This window comes from Muntiacus reevesi, chromosome 6, assembly GCF_963930625.1.
Source record: "Muntiacus reevesi chromosome 6, mMunRee1.1, whole genome shotgun sequence".
NCBI classification, from domain to species: Eukaryota; Metazoa; Chordata; class Mammalia; order Artiodactyla; family Cervidae; genus Muntiacus; species Muntiacus reevesi.
In genome coordinates this window covers 100940202-100958409 of record NC_089254.1, presented here as the reverse complement: position 1 = coordinate 100958409, position 18208 = coordinate 100940202, and the positions used below count along the sequence as shown (strand labels likewise).

General features: G+C 54.4%; 3 protein-coding genes across 6 annotated transcripts in view; 1 reads left to right on the top strand and 2 right to left on the bottom strand.

Annotated features, from left to right (window-relative positions):
* Positions 1–1096, bottom strand: part of ZYX (zyxin) — a 38998-nt gene extending 37902 nt beyond the window's left edge. The window contains exon 1 of the mRNA XM_065939276.1: positions 1074–1096. The gene's annotated coding sequence lies outside the window, so the exon portion shown is untranslated. The remainder of the gene's footprint in view (positions 1–1073) is intronic.
* Positions 685–7826, top strand: FAM131B (family with sequence similarity 131 member B). 2 transcript variants are annotated; one of them, XM_065939277.1, is made up of 7 exons: positions 688–940; positions 3441–3550; positions 3866–3901; positions 4167–4260; positions 4569–4766; positions 6538–6681; positions 6868–7826. In XM_065939277.1, exons 1-7 carry the CDS (start codon positions 913–915, stop codon positions 7341–7343), a joined length of 1086 nt encoding a protein of 361 aa, XP_065795349.1. In that variant the 5' UTR covers positions 688–912; the 3' UTR covers positions 7344–7826. The 2 variants fall into 2 exon arrangements, with proteins under 2 accessions (XP_065795350.1, XP_065795349.1); XM_065939278.1 differs by lacking the exon at positions 4569–4766 and having other exon boundaries at positions 685–940.
* A 1170-nt stretch (positions 7827–8996) lies between these two features.
* CLCN1 (chloride voltage-gated channel 1) overlaps positions 8997–18208 on the bottom strand; it is a 41477-nt gene continuing 32265 nt past the window's right edge. For 2 of the 3 annotated variants that reach the window (XM_065939479.1, XM_065939481.1), the window contains 6 exons: positions 17964–18075; positions 17554–17633; positions 17297–17335; positions 12804–12908; positions 12620–12706; positions 8997–12100 (listed from right to left, as the gene is read on the bottom strand). In XM_065939479.1, the coding sequence (XP_065795551.1) occupies positions 11726–12100; positions 12620–12706; positions 12804–12908; positions 17297–17335; positions 17554–17633; positions 17964–18075 (798 nt within the window). In that variant the 3' untranslated portion in view covers positions 8997–11725. The remainder of the gene's footprint in view (positions 12101–12619; positions 12707–12803; positions 12909–17296; positions 17336–17553; positions 17634–17963; positions 18076–18208) is intronic. The other variant, XM_065939480.1, reaches the window with a different exon arrangement.

The window sequence follows — 18208 nt, the reverse complement described above, 5'->3', positions numbered from 1 at the left end:
TGACACGGTTGTGCTCATTTGTCAGAGAAGACCATGGCTCAGAAAAGTTACATTGGATATAAAACTGTCTTCTAGCTAGCCTCGGGTCCTGACATTTTTATTTCCCTGGAGATGGGACTGAAGGATCTTCTATTTCCCAATCAGACCTGGAGTTAGGTCATCTGCACCGTCCCCGCATGCCCGACTTTCCCGCGAGCGCCGAGCCCTGGGAAGTCTAACACACGATCCGCTTGCAAAGACTTCGCGATCTGTTCGGGCGCATAAAACAGCGAACAGGAAGCTCCAACAGCGTCCAACCACGCTCCCGTTCGTCCCCGAGGCCACCCCGGGAAGAAAACAAGTGTTTGCGGAATTTGGCGGCCAAGGCCCAATAAATCCAGGCTTTATTCTCATTCTACTTTCTCTCTAGACATCCCCAAGCTCGACCCTCAAAATCAATCCCCCAGATCCGAAGGGTGGGCCCGGCGCTCTCCGCCCGGCTCGTGAGACCCCAGGAGGGCGTCCTCCGGGTTTGCATCAGCCTCCCCCCCCAACCCCGCCCCCAGTCCAGCGGGGACCGGGCGAGCAGCCCCCCGCGCGGGGCTGGAGAAGGGCGAGGGAGGGAAGCGGCGGCGAGGCTCCCCCAGGGAGCGCAGCGGCGGGGTCGGGGGAAGGGCCGGGAGGCGCCGGCGCAGCCAATCCCCGGGCCGCCCCCTCCCCGCCGCCGCTAGCCGAGCCGGGGCGGGGGAGCCAGGCGGCGGCGGCGGCGGCGACGGAGGCTGCCGCGGGGAGGGATGGAGAGGGGAGGGGGGAGCGGAGCCGAGCGGAGACGGCCGCGGCGCTGCAGAGCGGCTGGGGCGGCGGCGCGGCTCCCGGTGCTCCCCCCGGCGCCCGCCCCGCGTCGGTGAGGGCCCGGCCTGGAGGCCCGGAGCCATGGGCTGCATCGGCTCCCGGACCGTGGGTGGGTACCGCGGCGGCGCGCGGAGGCAGGGCTCGGCCGGGTCCGGTCCTCCGGCCCCCTCCCCCACCGCGCCCCGCGCCCCTCCCCGGGATCCCTCTCTCCGCACCCGCCCGGTCCGGCCTCGCTTCCTCACTTTGCTTCCGAGACCTCGCGGTCCCTGCCTTCACCTCTCCCCGCTGTCCTCGCGCGCGCCTCCTGGGCTTGCATCCCTCCGGGCTCTTTGCATCCTTCTCCCTCTAGCTTCCTTCCGTCGCCCTCCCCCAGGCGCGGTCCCTCTCCATCATACCCCCACCGGCATCCTCTCCGTGGCTCTCCCCTACTCTCCCGTCCCCGCACCCTCCACCTCCAGGCCCTGCCTTCCCCAGCCTCCTCGCCCTACTCCGTGTCCGGAGCAGCCCCCCCTTCGAAGGACCCCCCCAACCTCAGTCTCAGCCCGAGACTCCTTCGCACGCGCCCCCCCACCCACGCACCCACCGCACCCCGCTTCCATCCGGCTTGGATGTTTTGCCCGCATCTCTTTCCTTCTCCGTTGCCTTTTTCTGTCGTCCCTGCCTCCCCCGATTTGCTTTGTTCACGTGCATTTTCCCTCCGGGGCGGGGGCGGGATGAGCCTGGTGCCTCCGGGAGGGCTACGGGTTCCACGCCCGGAGGGCATGGGGCCGGGCCGGGCTGGGGTGGAGGGGACGAGCCGGGGACATCGGAGGAGGCGGGGGGCGGTTAGAGGGGTTGGAGAGGGGTCGGCAGCCGGCTCCCCGGAGGGTGGGGCCGGCGGCGAAGAGAACCCGGGACCCGACTGCACCTGTCGGCGGGGCTGGCGGGGCGGGGCCGGCTCTTTATTTACCTTTGGCTGGAGGAAGGAAGCGAGGCGCCTCCTAAGTCTTCTCCCCTCTGCCTTGCTACCACCCCTTCTCCCCCGCCCCGTGCACCCACTCCGCTCTCACAGCTCAACAGATTGATCCAACAACCCTCTCCCCAACCCCCCAATTTTTCCAACTCCCAATTTCTCCCGCCTGCATGCCCTAGTGACCTCAGGCCGAGAGAATAATTCGTATTATTATTGCAAACGAACTCACTCTCCAAAAGCCTGATTTCTCTGAGACCCGATTTATTCCCATGGATTCCCCCCGCCCCCCCCCGCCCCCCCGCTTTCACCTCTGCTCGGGGTTCTTTCCCTCCCCCTCCCTGCCCCCCGCGGCTCTGACTCAGCTCTCCCTCTCTTGCAAAGGCCACCTCCCCCCGCCCCTCTCTCCCACTCTGCCCTCCCCACCTCCCTTCCCCTCAGAGGTGGTTCCCTGCCTGCCCCGTTCCCGCTCGTTTCCCCAGACGTCCGTCTTTCCCGTCTTTCCCGTTCCCTCCCAGCCGCCTCCTCTGCTCTGACCCATGGCACCATTCGCCCGTAGCCCCAGGGAGAAAGCACCCGCTTTGTAGGGATCCTTCCTTTCTCAGACCTGTCAACCACAGTCCTTCTGCTTGCAGCATCTCTGTCATCCTTACACGCCCAGTACCTCTACTGCTGCCCAAGAACACATTCAATTCACCCCTTCTCAAGAGTGGACCCCTAATCCTCAACTCCGAATCAGAAAACTTTATATGCTTGAATGCCAAGCATCTACCACCCAAGTGATTCTTCCCCAAGCCTTCCAGGAGGCACCCCTGCTCTGACACCAGCAGCCTCCGTGTGCGAGGAGCTCTGGCCTGAGCTGAACGATGCCCGGCCTCCTCGGCCCTCCAGCTTCCCCGTCAGCCCTCAGACCCGTCCACTCCCTCCCATTGTCTGTTGCCTTCTCTCTGACTTGAGTTCCTGTTCTCTTAGTTTCTGTTTTTCAAAGTCCCCTGCTCTTCTCCCTCTGGCCCCTTCTCTCCTCTTTCATTTGGCACGTGTCTCCCACAGTTGGAATGACCCCATCTCTTTGGTTCTCTGCTCTTATTGCTTCTAGGTGAACACACCCAGCTCTCACCTCTATCCCCAGCAAATCTCCTTCCTCTCATACAAATCCACCCGCTCCCATGGAGGGTCCACCAGGGAAGATGCAATCCTTCCACCTCACGTGTAATAAAGCTAACACGGAGGGAAGCTTGGCCCCGGAAAAGTTCTGCCCTTGTTTGTAGAGACCTAATAGAGGAAAAGTACAGAACCCAGGCACTCCCATAAAGAAACCCTCAGAGATCCCTTGGGACAGAATGGAGAACTGTTTTCCTGCTAAAACCCAGCCGCTGGCCCTTCCATTTAAACAGGAGCAACAAATAAGCTCATGGGACCCCTTTCCTAAGTGTGCTGTTCTTGACTGAGCTCAGCGTTGTTATCTCTCGTGCCAAAACCTGGGGGTGAGGGGAGATGTAGAGGGGAATAGGCAATCGAAAGAGAGAGTGGTTGTGGGAGGGGAGGGGGGCTGGCCCCCCACTTGTGGCATCAGAATTCTGGAGGAAGAGAATAAGGAGGTGCCATCAGTGTGGGCACAGACAGGATTAAAGGGACCCACCTCACCATCTGGCCACCGCAGGAAATGAGGTGATCGCCGTGGACTGGAAGGGCCTGAAGGATGTGGACCAAATCAACATGGACAGCACCAGCTCGCTGCACGGGAGCAGCCTTCACCGGCCATCCACGGAGGTGAGCACCCCCCCCCAACCCCCATGCTCAGCTGCCCTCCCGAAAGACCTCAAAAAGACCCCCGAACCACCATGCAGAAACCCAGTCCTTCAGCCATCTTCCTGAATTCCAGGATAACATCCCAGACCCGCTCTCAGACTGACACTTTCACAGAATGTTCCTCCTCCGTTCCTCAAATACAAGCCCAGTGCTCCACACCAAGACCCCAAGTTCCCGGTGTGACTCTCAGAAAAGCCCTCCCTACTTCACACACTTCTGGAAAGCCCTCTGAGGAAGTGCCCCGGGTACCCACTCCCTCTCCTCTTCTCCTCACAGCAAACCCGGACAGACTTCTCCTGGGATGGCATCAACGTGAGTGCAGCTCCCCCCTCCCCCCTAACTCCTCTCCTTTGTCCTCCCCCGTAGGCCTGCCATAGAACACAGCGCTCCCTGGTTCCAATGGGCCCAGAAGCTCTCACGTTCCTTACCTACCCCAAACTTCCAAGAGTCTTTGGGAGATGGGCCTCCTGGGTATCAGGGTTTCCTATCACCGGCCCTAGCTCAGACCCTTCCTCCTGAACATACAAGCATCCCATACTCTTATCCCTCTGCCCCATCTCCCACGCCCCTTTCCCAGCTCTCCATGGAGGACACCACTTCCATCCTTCCGAAGCTTAAGCGAAACTCGAACGCCTATGGCATTGGGGCCCTGGCCAAGTCATCGTTCTCAGGTGAGATTCCCCACCTGGGGATGCTTTCTGACAGGACACAGCCTGTGGGCTCCTGGTCTCAGTCTCCCTGCCACTTCAGGCCTGGAAAACACACCATCATCCCCGTACTCTGGACCTGTTTGCCTTTTCTGTTAAGCCCCTCCAACCCTCCAGGCCGCCCCCTCATATACAGTGTCTTAGGGCATAACCTGCCCTTTTCATGAGTCAGCATCCCATGGGGCTAGGGTGGGGATAACGAGGTTCGGAGGGAATCTGGTACGGGTATTGTGTGATGTTCTGGAGGACACGGGGAATGTCTGGCCCCTCAGGGATTTCGAGAAGCATGAAGGATCACGTGACAAAGCCCACAGCCATGGGGCAGGGCCGGGTGGCCCACATGATCGAGTGGCAGGGCTGGGGGAAGACACCAGCCATTCAGCCGCAGCACAGCCACGAGGCCGTCCGCAGGGACACAGATGCCTACTCCGACCTCAGCGACGGCGAGAAGGAGGCCCGTTTCCTTGCAGGTACTTATTGCCCAGCCCCTCGAGAGACACATTTTCAGGATGGCCAAGACCTACTTTTCAACCTGGTCCCCTGTGGTAGGACTGGCTCTGTCCATATGATGACCATCAGACTTCATTTCCCAACTAACTCGAATTTCAAGGACTCTGACTTGTTCATTCTGATAAGTGCTCTCAGACTTTTTGTTTGTGTTTGTTTATTTGTTTATTTGGCTGCACTGGGTCTTAGGTTGTGGCATGTGGGATTTTAGAACCCAGGGCCCCTGCAGTGGGAATGTGGAATCTTAGCCACTGGACTACCAGGGAAGTCCCTCAAACTTATTATTATCATCTCAGTTGAGGGAAATTAACGTGGGATTGTGGGTCTACCTGATGCCTTCTTTCCCACATGGTAGGACTGTCCAACCTCTGGATTCCCTCAGTACAGGGGGAAAAAAAGCAGGGGCCTTAGAATCAATAGTCTCTGCCTCTATTTATGTTTTATGATGTAAAAGAAAAGCCTTGGGGTTCTCTTCTAGCCTTTGCCCATCAGCACTCTGCTGTCATGGATTCACTTACAGACAACTTATTTGTACAACCACCAGAAGATCAAGGGACCTGAGTGAGGAGAGGGTGTGTACAGAAGAGCTTTTATTCAGTAGAGGTAGGAGGCAGGCATATGATGTACTTACAACACTAACCAGGGGCATCCCTGGTGGCTCAGGGTAAAGAATCTGCCAATTCTTTACCAAGAACCAATGCAGGCATGGTTCGATCACTAGATGGGGAAGATCCCCCTAGAGGAGGAAATGGCAATCCACTCCAGTGTTTTTATCTGGGAAATCCCATGGACAGAAGAGCCTGGTGGGCTATAGTCCATGGGATTGCAAAAGAGTTGGACACGACTTGGCAACTAAATAACATCAACATTGGCCAAGCCTTGGTGGCAGATCTCAATAAGATACTTCAGAAAAAAAGATAGATCTGGGCTCTGGTGGTGTGCGTGGCAGAAATACCAGTGGGGAGGGGAGATGAACAGGTGGGGGTAGTGCAGGGCAGCTAGCAAAGTAAGCTTCAACTTACTGTAACATGGCTTTGACTAGATGGGAACCCCAAGTCTCTGCACCGTCATTACTCTATCCCCACTCCCTTGCCGTCCCAGACCTTAAACTTTCAGCCTGATACCATTGTGGACCTACAATCCCTCCCATTTAGATTCCTCTGGCCTTGACTACCTAGCACTAGCTACCATTCCTAAAAAATTCTGAAGATAAACTTCTGGAAATCCTCAATTTTAATCCCTTATGATATCTCACCAGAAGACCCCCAATTCTTTCCCCTAGGCATTCTAAGCCAGACCTGGGAAGTCACCCATGATTTTGCCTTGTTTTAGGGCATATACAAAAACTGTGCTGTCTATTACAGTAGCCACTGGCCATATGTGGCTGAGAATTTGAACATGTGGCTAATCCAAACGGAGACGTGCTATAAGTGCAAAATATCGACTGGATTTCAAAGACTTTGTGTGAATAAAAGAACATAAAGTATCTCAATAATTTGTATATGGATTATACATTGAAATGACAGTTTTACATAGATTAGGTTAAAGATGTATTATTAAAATTCATTTTACCTGTTTCTTTTTCATTTTAATATGGCTACTAGACAATTTTAAATTGCACAAATGACTCTTGTTATATTCCTATGGAACAGCACCGCACTGATGCCCCCCTGCCCCAGGCATGGGTCTAAGGCTTCCTGGAGGTGTCTTGTGCTAACTACCTTCTTCTCCCAGGTGTCATGGAACAGTTTGCTATCTCCGAGGCTACTCTCATGGCCTGGTCTTCCATGGACGGTGAGGACATGAGTGTCAACTCCACCCAGGAAACACTGGGCTGCAACTACAGTGACAACTACCAGGAGCTGATGGAGAGTCAGGGTGAGGAACGGTTCCAGAATCTGACCCCAGAGGCTCCCTCCATTCATCTCTAAGACTCTGTGTTCACATCAGCTTTCCTATTGCCTCCCACAGCCCACCCCCTTCTCACCCTCAATTCTCTGTGCTGCTGTCACTGCCTCTGATCATGTTCTGGGACCCCACCAACCTTCGTGATTCTCTTTCCAGATGCCCTCGCTCAAGCCCCGATGGATGGCTGGCCTCATTCCTATGTGTCCCAGGGCATGTACTGTCTGGGGTCATCGGATGCCTGGGAAGCGAGCGACCAGTCCCTCATTGCCTCTCCGGCCACGGGATCCTATCTCGGGCCTGCATTTGATGACTCACAGCCTAGCCTGCATGACATGGGACCTTCCCAAGCTGCTTCAGGATACTCTGCTCAGGAGCCGTCTTCTTTGCTGGGGGCAGACACTGACTGGGCTCCAGGGATGGGCGGGGTGGACCTGGCAAGAGGCCCCGTGGAGGAGGAGAAGAGGCCGCTGGCCCCCGAGGAGGAAGAGGATGCCGGATGCCGGGACCTGGAGTCCCTGTCCCCACGCGAGGATCCCGAGATGTCCACCGCTCTCAGCCGGAAGGTGTCTGACGTCACATCCTCAGGCGTGCAGTCCTTTGATGAGGAGGAAGGCGAGGCCAACAACAACTAGGTTCCTCCCACTCCTCGCCCAGCCGTCCACTCCTGCTTGAGGAGCCTGGCTGCAACCACACCTTCCTCCTTCCCCCAGCAGCACGCCTGAAACCTGGGCAAGAAGACCCTGATGAGCCCAGGAGGCGTCCTCGCCAGCAAAACGGAGGGCCAGGGTGGAATTTTATCCGGGCTTATGCTATAGAGACCACAGGTCCAGAAATTGAGGCCCGGGCAACCGAGATGGCCCGGAACTTCGCTTGCCTGCGGGCTTCTGGGTCTCCGGCAGCGGAGCTCGAGTGTGCATCCCGAGCGCAGGAGCACCGTCCCCTGGATCGCCTTCTTTGCTCCCTGATCTCGTCTTCCAGAAGTCTCCACTGTGGCTGTCTGAAGGCCTCCTTTCTCCAAGTCACTCCTGCTCTTCCCGACTTTTTTCTCTGGCTGTGACCCAGGCTCAGCCCCCCTATGAGGAGCAGACCTGGGGAGCTGTTGGATGGGATTCGATGGACCCGGGGTGGGGGCGGGGGCGGGGGGAGGGGGAGCAACGTACAGACCACGTGTTCTTGGAGGGTGGAGAGTCTGCCCTCAGAGGTAACTTGGCTTCTGAGATGAGGGATCTCGGAGGAGATGGACGTGGTAGCTGGGATGCACAGGGGCCAGGTGGTCACTGGTGAGACCCAGGACAAACACGGGCCACGTGCTTTGAGATCTTGAGTATATCCAGTGGATGAATGGAGGACCCCACGGACCTGGGAAAGGACCCCCACCAGGGCTGGCTGCTCCAGCTCTTCTTCCCTTTTTCTGCCTTCTTCCATCCCCTGCTCTGGGAGCCCCGGCCCCGCCCCGCCAAGGGGAGACTTGGAATGCTGGTGTCCTGGCCAGACAGGAAGCATGAAGCTGCCTCCCTCCATCCAGCCCTAATTCTCTGGAGCTGTTTACACTTTTCTCTTTGCCTTTTCTACATTTTTATAACTTCTTGGGGACTCAGGGTTGAGTGGGGGTGGAGGGAGGGGTCTGGTGCTGTCAGGCACCCCCTGGATTGGGGCGGGGGAGGGGGTTTGGTGTTGGCTGAGGAGCAGCGAGGGTGCTTGACCCCCTTTGCCCCTCCTCGCCTCCTCCCAGGACTCCTGGGAGGACCTCACAGGTGTCCCCCCTCCCTCCCAGGCCTGAGGAGGACGCGGTATTCTTACTTCCAGGATAAGCCCCTGAAACTGCTTGCCCTCCCACACCCACTCTCCATTCTTGGAAGGGGGTTTGGGGGGACCTCTCGGCAGCCCGTGAAGCCCCAGGACTTCTGTCACAGAGCCTGATCGTAGGTGGCTGGGTTGAAGGGTAGAGTGGAGAGCCAGTCCCCCCGCCTCCGCTGCAGAATGAGGAGGCTGAGCACTGGGGTGGCTCCGTCCGTGTACGACCCTGCCCCCCCATCAAGCCCCCACTGTCATACACACGTGCCCCTGAAATGCAACCGAGGCCACGTCCCACGTCTTCCGGGGGAGGGGAGGATGGCCACCCTCCGAGGTCGGTTCTTGCAGAGGAAACGGGTGGGCAGGGTGAGCCCAGGTAGGTGAAGTCGCCTCATCCAAAGCGTGACCGGACACTGCTGGCCCCGCCCTGCACCCCTTGCTGCAGGCCTTTGGGGTTTGCTGGTCACGGTTTCCTCCTCTCGAGGGGTCCCTGTTTCCTGACCTTGTGCACCCTGCTCTCTCTAAGGCATCATCCTTTTCTCTTTACTCTCACCCGCTTCGTGCCCCATCTTCCACCCCCAGACCGCAGGGGACATCCAGTCCAGGGAGCGGGTTCATTCATCAACAGTTCCTTTTCCGCTCAGGGTCCTGTGGAGTCAGGAAAGGTAATCTAAAGCATAGTTCTCTCCTTCCTCCTTGCCCGAGGAAGCCCAGCGTCCCTGCCAGTCCTGCCAAAAGATGGCTAAAACTCTAAAGAACTCAGCAGAGTTCAGATGTGAGCATGAGGGTGGGGTTCAGCCTCTCCTGGGCGCTGGCATCGCTGCAGACCAGAGGTCGGGTGGGGCGGGGTCTGCACTTTGCAAGCAGTTCCCCCTCCGCTCTGAAGAGGGAGAAGACTCGAGGAGCTGGCCTGGGACCCTCCTAGGACTCTTCCAAGGGAGGGACTGCCTCTCTGGTGCTGGGGGCCGGGGTGCATGGGGTTTGCTTGTAGCCTATTTTAGGGGGAGGGGAGGGGCATGTGCCGGAAGAGGCTGCTGGGGGTGGGGGAGGGTTGCTTTTTCTTTGGGGTTAAAGGCTGTGCAGCACGTTTTAGGACAGCCCCCAGAACGGGGCTGTTTTTATATCATTGTGAATGAAACTGCTCTTGCTAAATTATTTTCTTCTGGTGGGGGGTGCACTTTCATTTTCAATTCACTTTATTAAAGGAAAATAGCAATCTTCCATTCCTCCCCTCCCCCCATCGTCCCCCACCCAACCTCCCCCCACCCCCACACCTTCCTCTCAAGGAGGGAATCTCGGTGAATGAGTTATTACCTCTCCTCGCCCCCCACCTGTACATCCCATACACCCTCTTCCAGGTTTGGGAAATACCCATTTTTACAGCCAGTCTTCGCATGTTTTCTTAATGTGACATGTCCACCCCAGGCCCAAGAGAGATTCTATGACATATATTACAGAGAGAATTATATATAAATATATATATAAATATTATAGATTATATACACAGGAGCAGGGGCTCCAGGGCCCACTGCTAGGCCCCCTCCCCAGGCTGCAGCCTCTCTCTCTTGGCCCTGGGGAGGCAGAAGGGGTGTACTGTTGGGAGATGGTTCCGGGCTGTGTTCAATGGCACTAAACACTGTGGTGGCACCTTCGGCTGTGAGTGTCTTATTTGGGGGGCGGTGGAGGCTGGGCATGAGGTGGGAAGGAGGAGGATGCCTGGGATGGGCACAAAGATTTAAAGGGGGCATCAAAGTAGGCTCCGGGAGTTGGTGATGGACAGGGAAGCCTGGCATGCTGCAATCCACGGGGTCGCAAAGAGTCGGACACGACTGAGCGGCTGAACTGAACTGAAAAGAAGGGAGGGACGAAAGCCTTGGGGGTGGGATCAAGAGCACCTGGGACCACTTGCAGAGGAGGCAGAGTAATGGCAGGCTCCCTGCTGCTGGCTTGGGGCGGATAAGGGTCTCTGACTTCCCAAGGGTGGGAGAGCTGGGCCATTTCAACACTGAATCTCTAGAAGAGGAACACAAAGGACCAGCCCCGAAGAAGCGTCGGGGTAAACCAGTGGCCCAGCTGCCCTGAGCCTCGGTTCTGGGCAGGAGAAGCCCCAGCTAGATCAGCTCAAGGACAGAGCTGATCCTTGGGCAGGACAGATCAAAGACGACAGTGGGAAAGGGAGTGACCTGGAAACCGGAGGGTGAGGAAGCTGTAATGCGAGATGCCAGAGGGAGTAAAATAAATCCATTAGGGCCGCGTGACTGTTGAGCCACAAGGTACCACCCCTTCCACACAGAGCCTTCCCGTGACCGTCAGTCTTCTAGGCTCTTCCCCTGAATAGGCTTTGTATCCCTGTCTCACTGCCTAAATGGAGGATGGAGGGGGAAGTAGGAATGGCCTTTTCGCGCCCGAGAAATTGAGGCCAGACCCTGGGAGCTCAGATGGTAAAGCGTCTGCCTGCAATGTGGGAGACCCAGGTTCAATCCCCAGGTTGGGAAGATGCCATGGAGAAGGAAATGGCAACCCACTCCAGTACTCTTGCCTGGAAAATTCATGGACGGAGGACCCTGGTTGGCTACAGTCCACGGGGTCGCAAAGAGTTGGACACAACTGAGCGACTTCACTTTCTAGTAAGAGCCAGAATGGAGTCTGGAGGCAAATTTCAGGGAGTGGCTGTGGGCAAGTGGAGGGCTCTGAGAGAAGGTGCTGTGGATAGTTTGCCAGTACATTCAAGGGCCATCAGTCCATGAGGCCATGAGGCGGTCCCGTCTCCTCCTCCAACATGGTACTGGCAGGACCACAGTCATCCTGGGAGTCCGTTAATCCACCCCCAGGGGAACTGATGGGAGGATGGGCAAAGCCGGGAAGGCACTGGGACAAGAACCCTGGGGGCAGGGGGAGGGCGGGTTGTGGGGGATGCATGGGAGAGGCAGGTATTCCCCATCCACAACGGGCAAACAAGGAAGCCCATGGAATATCAGGGGCCCTTCACATAGATCCACCACCTATCTGGGGATGGGAGGGCATGGCCCAAATGACTGACCAAGGCTACCCCCTGCCCAAATTCCAGCTCCTCCTCCAAGGATCACATTTTTTAAAACTCCCAGGAGAGGCTGTATATTGATGTGATCCCCACCAGCTTCGTGAAGCACCCATTCCCACACGGTACACCCTCTCTCCTGGGTCCCTGGACAGCCTCCGTTAGAGGAGGTGCAGGAGGGAGTCAAAGGATCAGTTCATCCCCATCCTCTTCGTCGGTGGAGCGCAGACTGGGGCCCTGCAGGATGTCGGCCAGCTCCTCCTCCTCGGGCCCTGGCCCCTCCACCAGCTCCAGCTCTTCCAGCTCGCTCTCTGCCTTGGCCGGAGTCTGGGAGAGGGGGTGCTCCGGGAAGGGGGGTGGCACGGGGGTCTCTGGGGAAGCAGGGGTCACGTCCCCTGCCCCAGTGGCCCCAGCTCCGTCGTCAGGCAGATTCCAGGCCTCTGCTGGAGGAAGCGGGATCCCGGTGTTCTTCCGAGTGGAAGTTGTACTCCGGAAGCTGGCAAGAGGGGGGCGGAGCTGCACCCCAGACTTCGTGTGTCCCTCAATGGCCTTCTGCAGCTGGGGAGCACAGGGAAGAGGAGAGAGGGTAGGACACGGGGAAGGAAAGAAGACGAGAAGGCAGGAGTAGCGGAGAAATGGACAATCAAAGGCAAAGGAATGGGAAAGATATGGCGTGGCAGGGATGAATCGAAGGGAGAAGACAGAAAAAGGAAAAAGGAGGCATGATGGACTAAGAGCCTCACCTGCAGAGCGGTGAAATCTCAAGAGCCCTGACCCAGAATCTCTTTTGCCCGGTCCCCAACTCTCAGGCCCCCTTCAGCCACGTCCCATTTGCCCGCTCTTTCCACGCCCCTCCACCGCAGCAACCCCATGAGACCGTGACTCAGGCCCCGTGCCCCCATTCCAAGCCCATGCCATCCTGATAAGATCAGGGGGCGGCCACCCCCGACCCCCTCCAGTCTCTGCGTGAGAAACAGGTGGGAAACCCGGAGCACCTCCTGGATGTTAGAACCACCCCCTCCCCACCTCACCCCTTCCTCCCATTGCCGCTCCAAAGGGGGAACACGTTGCTCTTACCTCCTCCAGGGCCAGCACGCCCCTCAGCTTCCCCATGCTGGTCACATAAGCAAGATGGAGGCCCAGGAGGGAGAAGAGGGTGTGGGTCTGCGAGTACAGAGCAGTGGGTAAGGTCAACATGGCGGCCCCGCCCCTTCTGGTCCTCCCGGAAGCCCTGCTGGGTGGGCGGTGGGCAAGGACTTGCCTTGTGCAGAGTCGTCTGCTCCACCAGCTGGAAGGGGGACTGGTCGATACAGCAAGAGTCAAAACAGACAGGCAGGCCCAGCTGCTCCTGCTCCCAGGCCTCAATCTGCCAGAGAGGAGGGCCGTCACCCTATATCGGGGCCCCCTTAAACCCCAGATCCTTGATCCCAAACTGCCCTCCAATTCCTGGCCCGGAAACCTGAAATAGGCTGTGAAACTATCAATCACAGCTCCTCCAGGTCGCTGGCCTGCCTCCCTTTGCCCCAATAAATTCTCCTCCCTCCTCCAGCCCCAAATCAACCTTCAGCTTCAGGTGCTCAAAACACACCCCCTTCTTCATGGTGCCCCAAACACTTGCTATTCCCCACCCATCTTTCCGGTCTTGTTTTCTACTACTCATGTGATTTTCTTGGGCTCCAAAATCACTGAGGACGGTGACTGCAGCCATGAAAGTAAAAGACACTTAACTCCTTGCAAGAAAAGGTATGACAAACCTAAACAACGTATCAAAAATCAGAGACATCCCCTTGTCAACAATATCCATCTAGTCAAAGCTATGGTTTTTCCAGTAGTCACCTAGGGCTGTGAGAGCTGGACCATGGAGAAGGCTGAGCACCGAAGAACTGGTGCTTTTGAACTGTGGTGCTGGAGACGACTCTTTAGAGTCTGTTGTACTACAAGGAGATCAAACCAGTCAGTCTTAAAGGAAATCAACCCTGAATATTCACTGAAAGGACTGATGCTGAAGCTCCAATGTTTTGGCTACCTGAAGCAAAGAGCCAACTCATTGGAAAAGATTCTGATGCCGCGAAAGATAGCAGGCAGAAGGAGAAGGGGGCAACACAGGATGAGATCGTTGGATGGCATCACTGACTCAATGGACATGAGCCTGAGCAAACTCTGGGAAAACCAGAGTGGGTCTTGCTGCTCCATCTTAGACTTGCCTTAGCTCTGGACTGAACTCCTCCAGAGCGCTGTGAGGCATCCATCATTGTGCGTCATGAAGAAACCTGCAGGCTGACCTTTTACAAAGCAGATCTTGGTGAAACTTTATTGGATTTAAAGAGCTGTTCTGGGTCACATGGCACTTTGTTGACTCAAACCAGCCACTTTTGTGTGTGTGTTTGGTTGTTTTGTTCTACATTGTATTGCTTTGTCTGTGACTAAAGCAATAAGGCAAAAGTTCAACTGTGCTTTGGATTTTAGATTTGCATGCCCAAATCCCCAAGGTTCTAAATAGTCCAGTATCACTGAGGCTCTCATAAATGAATTTTAAATTTTCTGTAACCTCTTCTCAGTCCCCTCTGAAAGTGCTAGAGAAAATGTTCAGGAGTCCCTTGGACAGAAAAGAGATCAAACCAGTCAATCCTAAAAGAAACCAACCCTGAATATTCTCTGGAAGGACTAATGCTGAAGCTGAAGCTCCAGTACATTGACCACCTGATGTCAAGAGCTGTCTCATTGGAAAAGACCTTGATGCTGGGAAAGATTGAAGCCAGGAGGAGAAGGGGATGACAGAATGAGATGGTTGGATGGCATCACTGACTCAATGGACATGAATTTGAGTAAGCTCCGGGAGATGAAGGACAGGGAAGCCTGGTGTGCTTCAGTCCACGAGATTGCAAAGAGCTGGACACAACTGAGCGACTGAACAACAACCTCTGAATGAGGTTCTACTGTCTTTGTTTTTCAACTTGCTCAGATCTACACGTCTCAAGCTTCAGAGGATGTCACTGAAGGTCATCGCCCAGTGGGTCATCCCCACTGAAGGTCATCCCCCACTGAAGGTCATCTCACGTCCAGTGTTTGGTCTACAGGGCTGCGCTCTCCCCATCTGTCCCATCGTGCTTTTTCCTGACTACAATCACACCTCTTCCAAACTTTCACCTTCCCTGACTAAAGGTCCACCCGAAGTTGGGCAGCACTCAGCCCAGGATGGATGACCACTTAGCAGGTATGTTGCAGACAAGGTTTACTTAAATGACAGGGAGCGAGACCCTTGCCGATGCTGGTTTGGTTGCTGCTGCCCTCCTGCACTGTGCTCTGATCATTTCTGGCCTCCCTGGTTCCATTTTCCCTGTCCTCGGGGAACAACAGTAGCAGAACCACTTCCTGTGCACGCGCACCAAGCACTTCTCTGTGCCAAGCATTATGCCAATTGCTTCACTCCTCGAATCCTCTGCCCTATGGTTATCTCTATTTTATAGATGAGGAAAAACAGAGGAACAGAGTGCTTAAGTGTTTGTCCTTAAATGCTTAAGATTACACAGGGGTGGGCTTCCGACCTTGACTGCCCATCATGTCCCAGGAACCCCAGTTTTCATCTGCTTTAGTTTTGATGTGATCCACGACTTTAAAAAGCTCAGCATCAGTTACAAACCGGGACTCTTAACGGGTGTGTCTTCCTAACAGAGCGGCGGAATTAGACAAGTCATAGCAAAGACTTCAGGTGACCTAGAATTGAATTCTTTGACTATTCCCAAAGGTCTCATCTTGATATTGTCAAGGGTGTCATCTGTATCCAGCCTGAAAACGCTGTTCAAAATATCCTGACGTTTGACTCCTATTGTATCTTATCCTTCGAAAGAGTCATGGTGGGTCCCATGGGAGTTGAGAGCTGCTTAAAGTCTTCCCTGAGACAGATATCAGCTAAAAATGTATCATCTATCTTCTTTTTATCGCTAGTTGCACTTTATTTCCTGTGGTTATTAAATAATCTCACTGATCAACTAGTTGGCTTTCTTTGGTGCATTAAAAAAAAAAGTATTATTGGTTTCAGCAGCCTAGTAAAGCACTCCTTCATTGTAGGTATGACCCATCTGATTCCTGCTTGTGGGTAGAGGAATAGTTCAATTTTTTTCATCTGTGATTATCCATTTGATTTTTCAGGTCATTTATCCAGAAATGTTGTGTGTCTTGAGGGGTGTCAAGCGGAGAAGGGGAAGACCTGCCTTTCTCTCCTGTCACTAACCACCCTCTCCTCCAATCTTGAGTACTTTTAATTTTTAGCACATATATATTCTGGATGGGATATTCCAGGTGGTACAGTGGTAAAGAACGCAGGAGATTCAGGAGACTCAGGTTGATCCCTGGGTCGGGAAGATCCCCTGGAGGAAGAAATGACAACCCACTCCATTATTCTTGCCTTGGAAATCCAATGGAGAGAGGAGCCTGGTGGGCTACAGTCCATAGAGTTCCAGAGTCAGACACAAGTGAGGAAATAAGCACTCATGGATGCATATATTCTGGATATCCAGTAGATGTTTCTTTGAAGATAATATACATTATGGTATTTTATCAGCTACATACTTTTTGTTGTTTGCTCATTTTGCATATCTAATTTTATATTTTAATATCAAGATAAATTTCCCATGAAAATTACCATTTGAACCATTTTAAGTGTACAATTAAGTGGCTTTTAGTACATTCAAAATGTTCAACCATTGGCAACGTCAACTTTCGGGGGGGGGGTGGATGGGTGAGTAGGGATCAGGGAATCAGCTTACATAGTTGTGAAGGCTAAAAAGTCTGATATTTCAGCCACGTACTTTTAAAGCTCTACCGTTCAGCCTTTGCAGCAAGCTTGCCTTCTCTTGACTAAATGGAATGGTTGCTAATGGATTTTATTGGTATCTCTCCACACCCCAGGGTAGTTCTGATCTGCACAGCTCAGCCACGTGTTCCCAATCTGTTCTCTGTGCCATGTTCTGGTCACTCAGCACAACCTGCTCCACCCAGTGCTTGATTTTCTCTCTCGTGGACTCAACAGCCCCCTCTCTGCAGAAACAGGCATTTGTCCCAAGGAGGCACCACGGTCGGTATTTGGCCTCAGTCTGTGGTTCTTCCCAGTCTCACTTCCTGGAATCTTCCCATTGTCCCCTGTCTCAGGGCCGGATCAACCTAGCATAGTAACCTCACCAGGCACTGATTTCCCCATTTTAGTTTTGATGCCGTTCTTCCACCTCCGTTTGTATCAGCTGGCTGCCCAGTGACATTTTCCTGCAGGTAAATGTCATCCTTCCCACATAGCATCTGCATGGTCCAGAATGCCTCTAACATTCCAAAGTTCTAAGGCTCATCCTAGCACCACTGGCCCATCTACAGACAGCAGCTCAGAACTTCCTTCTCCTGAAATGACACTGGTCTCCATGAGGACACCGCCATGTTTCCCCACCTCCAAGCAATGTGCCCAGCACCACTCCGTAGTCAAACCCCACTAACAACCTCTCAGAGTGCCCTTCTGCCTAACTTCACATCTTATTCTTACAACAACACAATGAAGAAGATTGGGAAAAAAAAGAGCAATGTCCTCACTTAACAAGACAGGGAATTCCCTGGTGGTTCAGTGGTTAAGACTCAATGCTTCCAATGCAGGTGGCATGAGTTCTATCCCTGGTCAAGGAACTGAGATTTTTGCATGTCACACAGTGAGACCAACAAAACATAACCAAACAGAAAAATGATTCACCCCAGCTTCCTGTTTCCTTTACTTACCTCTTCAGGAGACATGTTATCCACCAAATCCGTTGAATCCTAGAGAAGAAAGACATAGGTCCAAGTTCCTTCCCTTTTCTTCCTTGTAGAACCATAACCGCCTCTCCCTGGCCAGGCCACAGATGCCTCTTTCCATCCCATCATCCCTTCCATATGATGAAGTTTCTCTTCCCTGGTGGGACCTCTTCCCTCCTTAAGGATCATGGGATTCTCACTCCTCAAAGACAAGTTCCCTTTCCCAACACATCTTTTCTCACCTGGGTCACTTTCTTCTTTTTGGGGCGAGCTCTGCCTAGCAAGCAGTGAAGCAGGGACCGAAAGATGGAGGGTCTTGGACCTGAGAGGAGTGGTGAATGGATGGAAATGGAGACAAAGCACTATCCATCCTGGGAGGAAACGGTTAGGGACCCCAAGCTGTCCTGATACTTTGTCACAACAGGTTCGCATTTCTAGGTGCTTCACCTGTATAGGACCTCCCCTCTCCCACCCTCCTAATCCAGTCCTTGCCGCCCCCCTCCCCCCCACTTTGGGACAGTAACATTGAACTCAAAGAATAGAAATCCCCTCCCACCATCCCTTGGCCTCATCCCTCCTCATAATAGCAGCACACAGAGACAACCCACAAGGTGTGAGGCAAGGGTGAGATGCATGATGGGAGAATCTTTACCTGTAGACTCCAGTGCTTCTAGCTGCTGTTTGTGGCTGGGCAGGGGCCCATTGGGCTCTTCGGGGGGCAGTGGATCAGTAGGAAGGGGGTGGCGAGGAGGAAGAGAAGGCATCTATAGAGAACAGTAAAAATTCTCAGTCCTAGAGAAGAGGCTACCTTGTCCTGCCTGTACCAGCTGGTGTCCTGGGAAACCTATCTAATGCTATTGTTCTGTCCAGTTCAGAAGTCCTCAGAGCTCTCTGAAT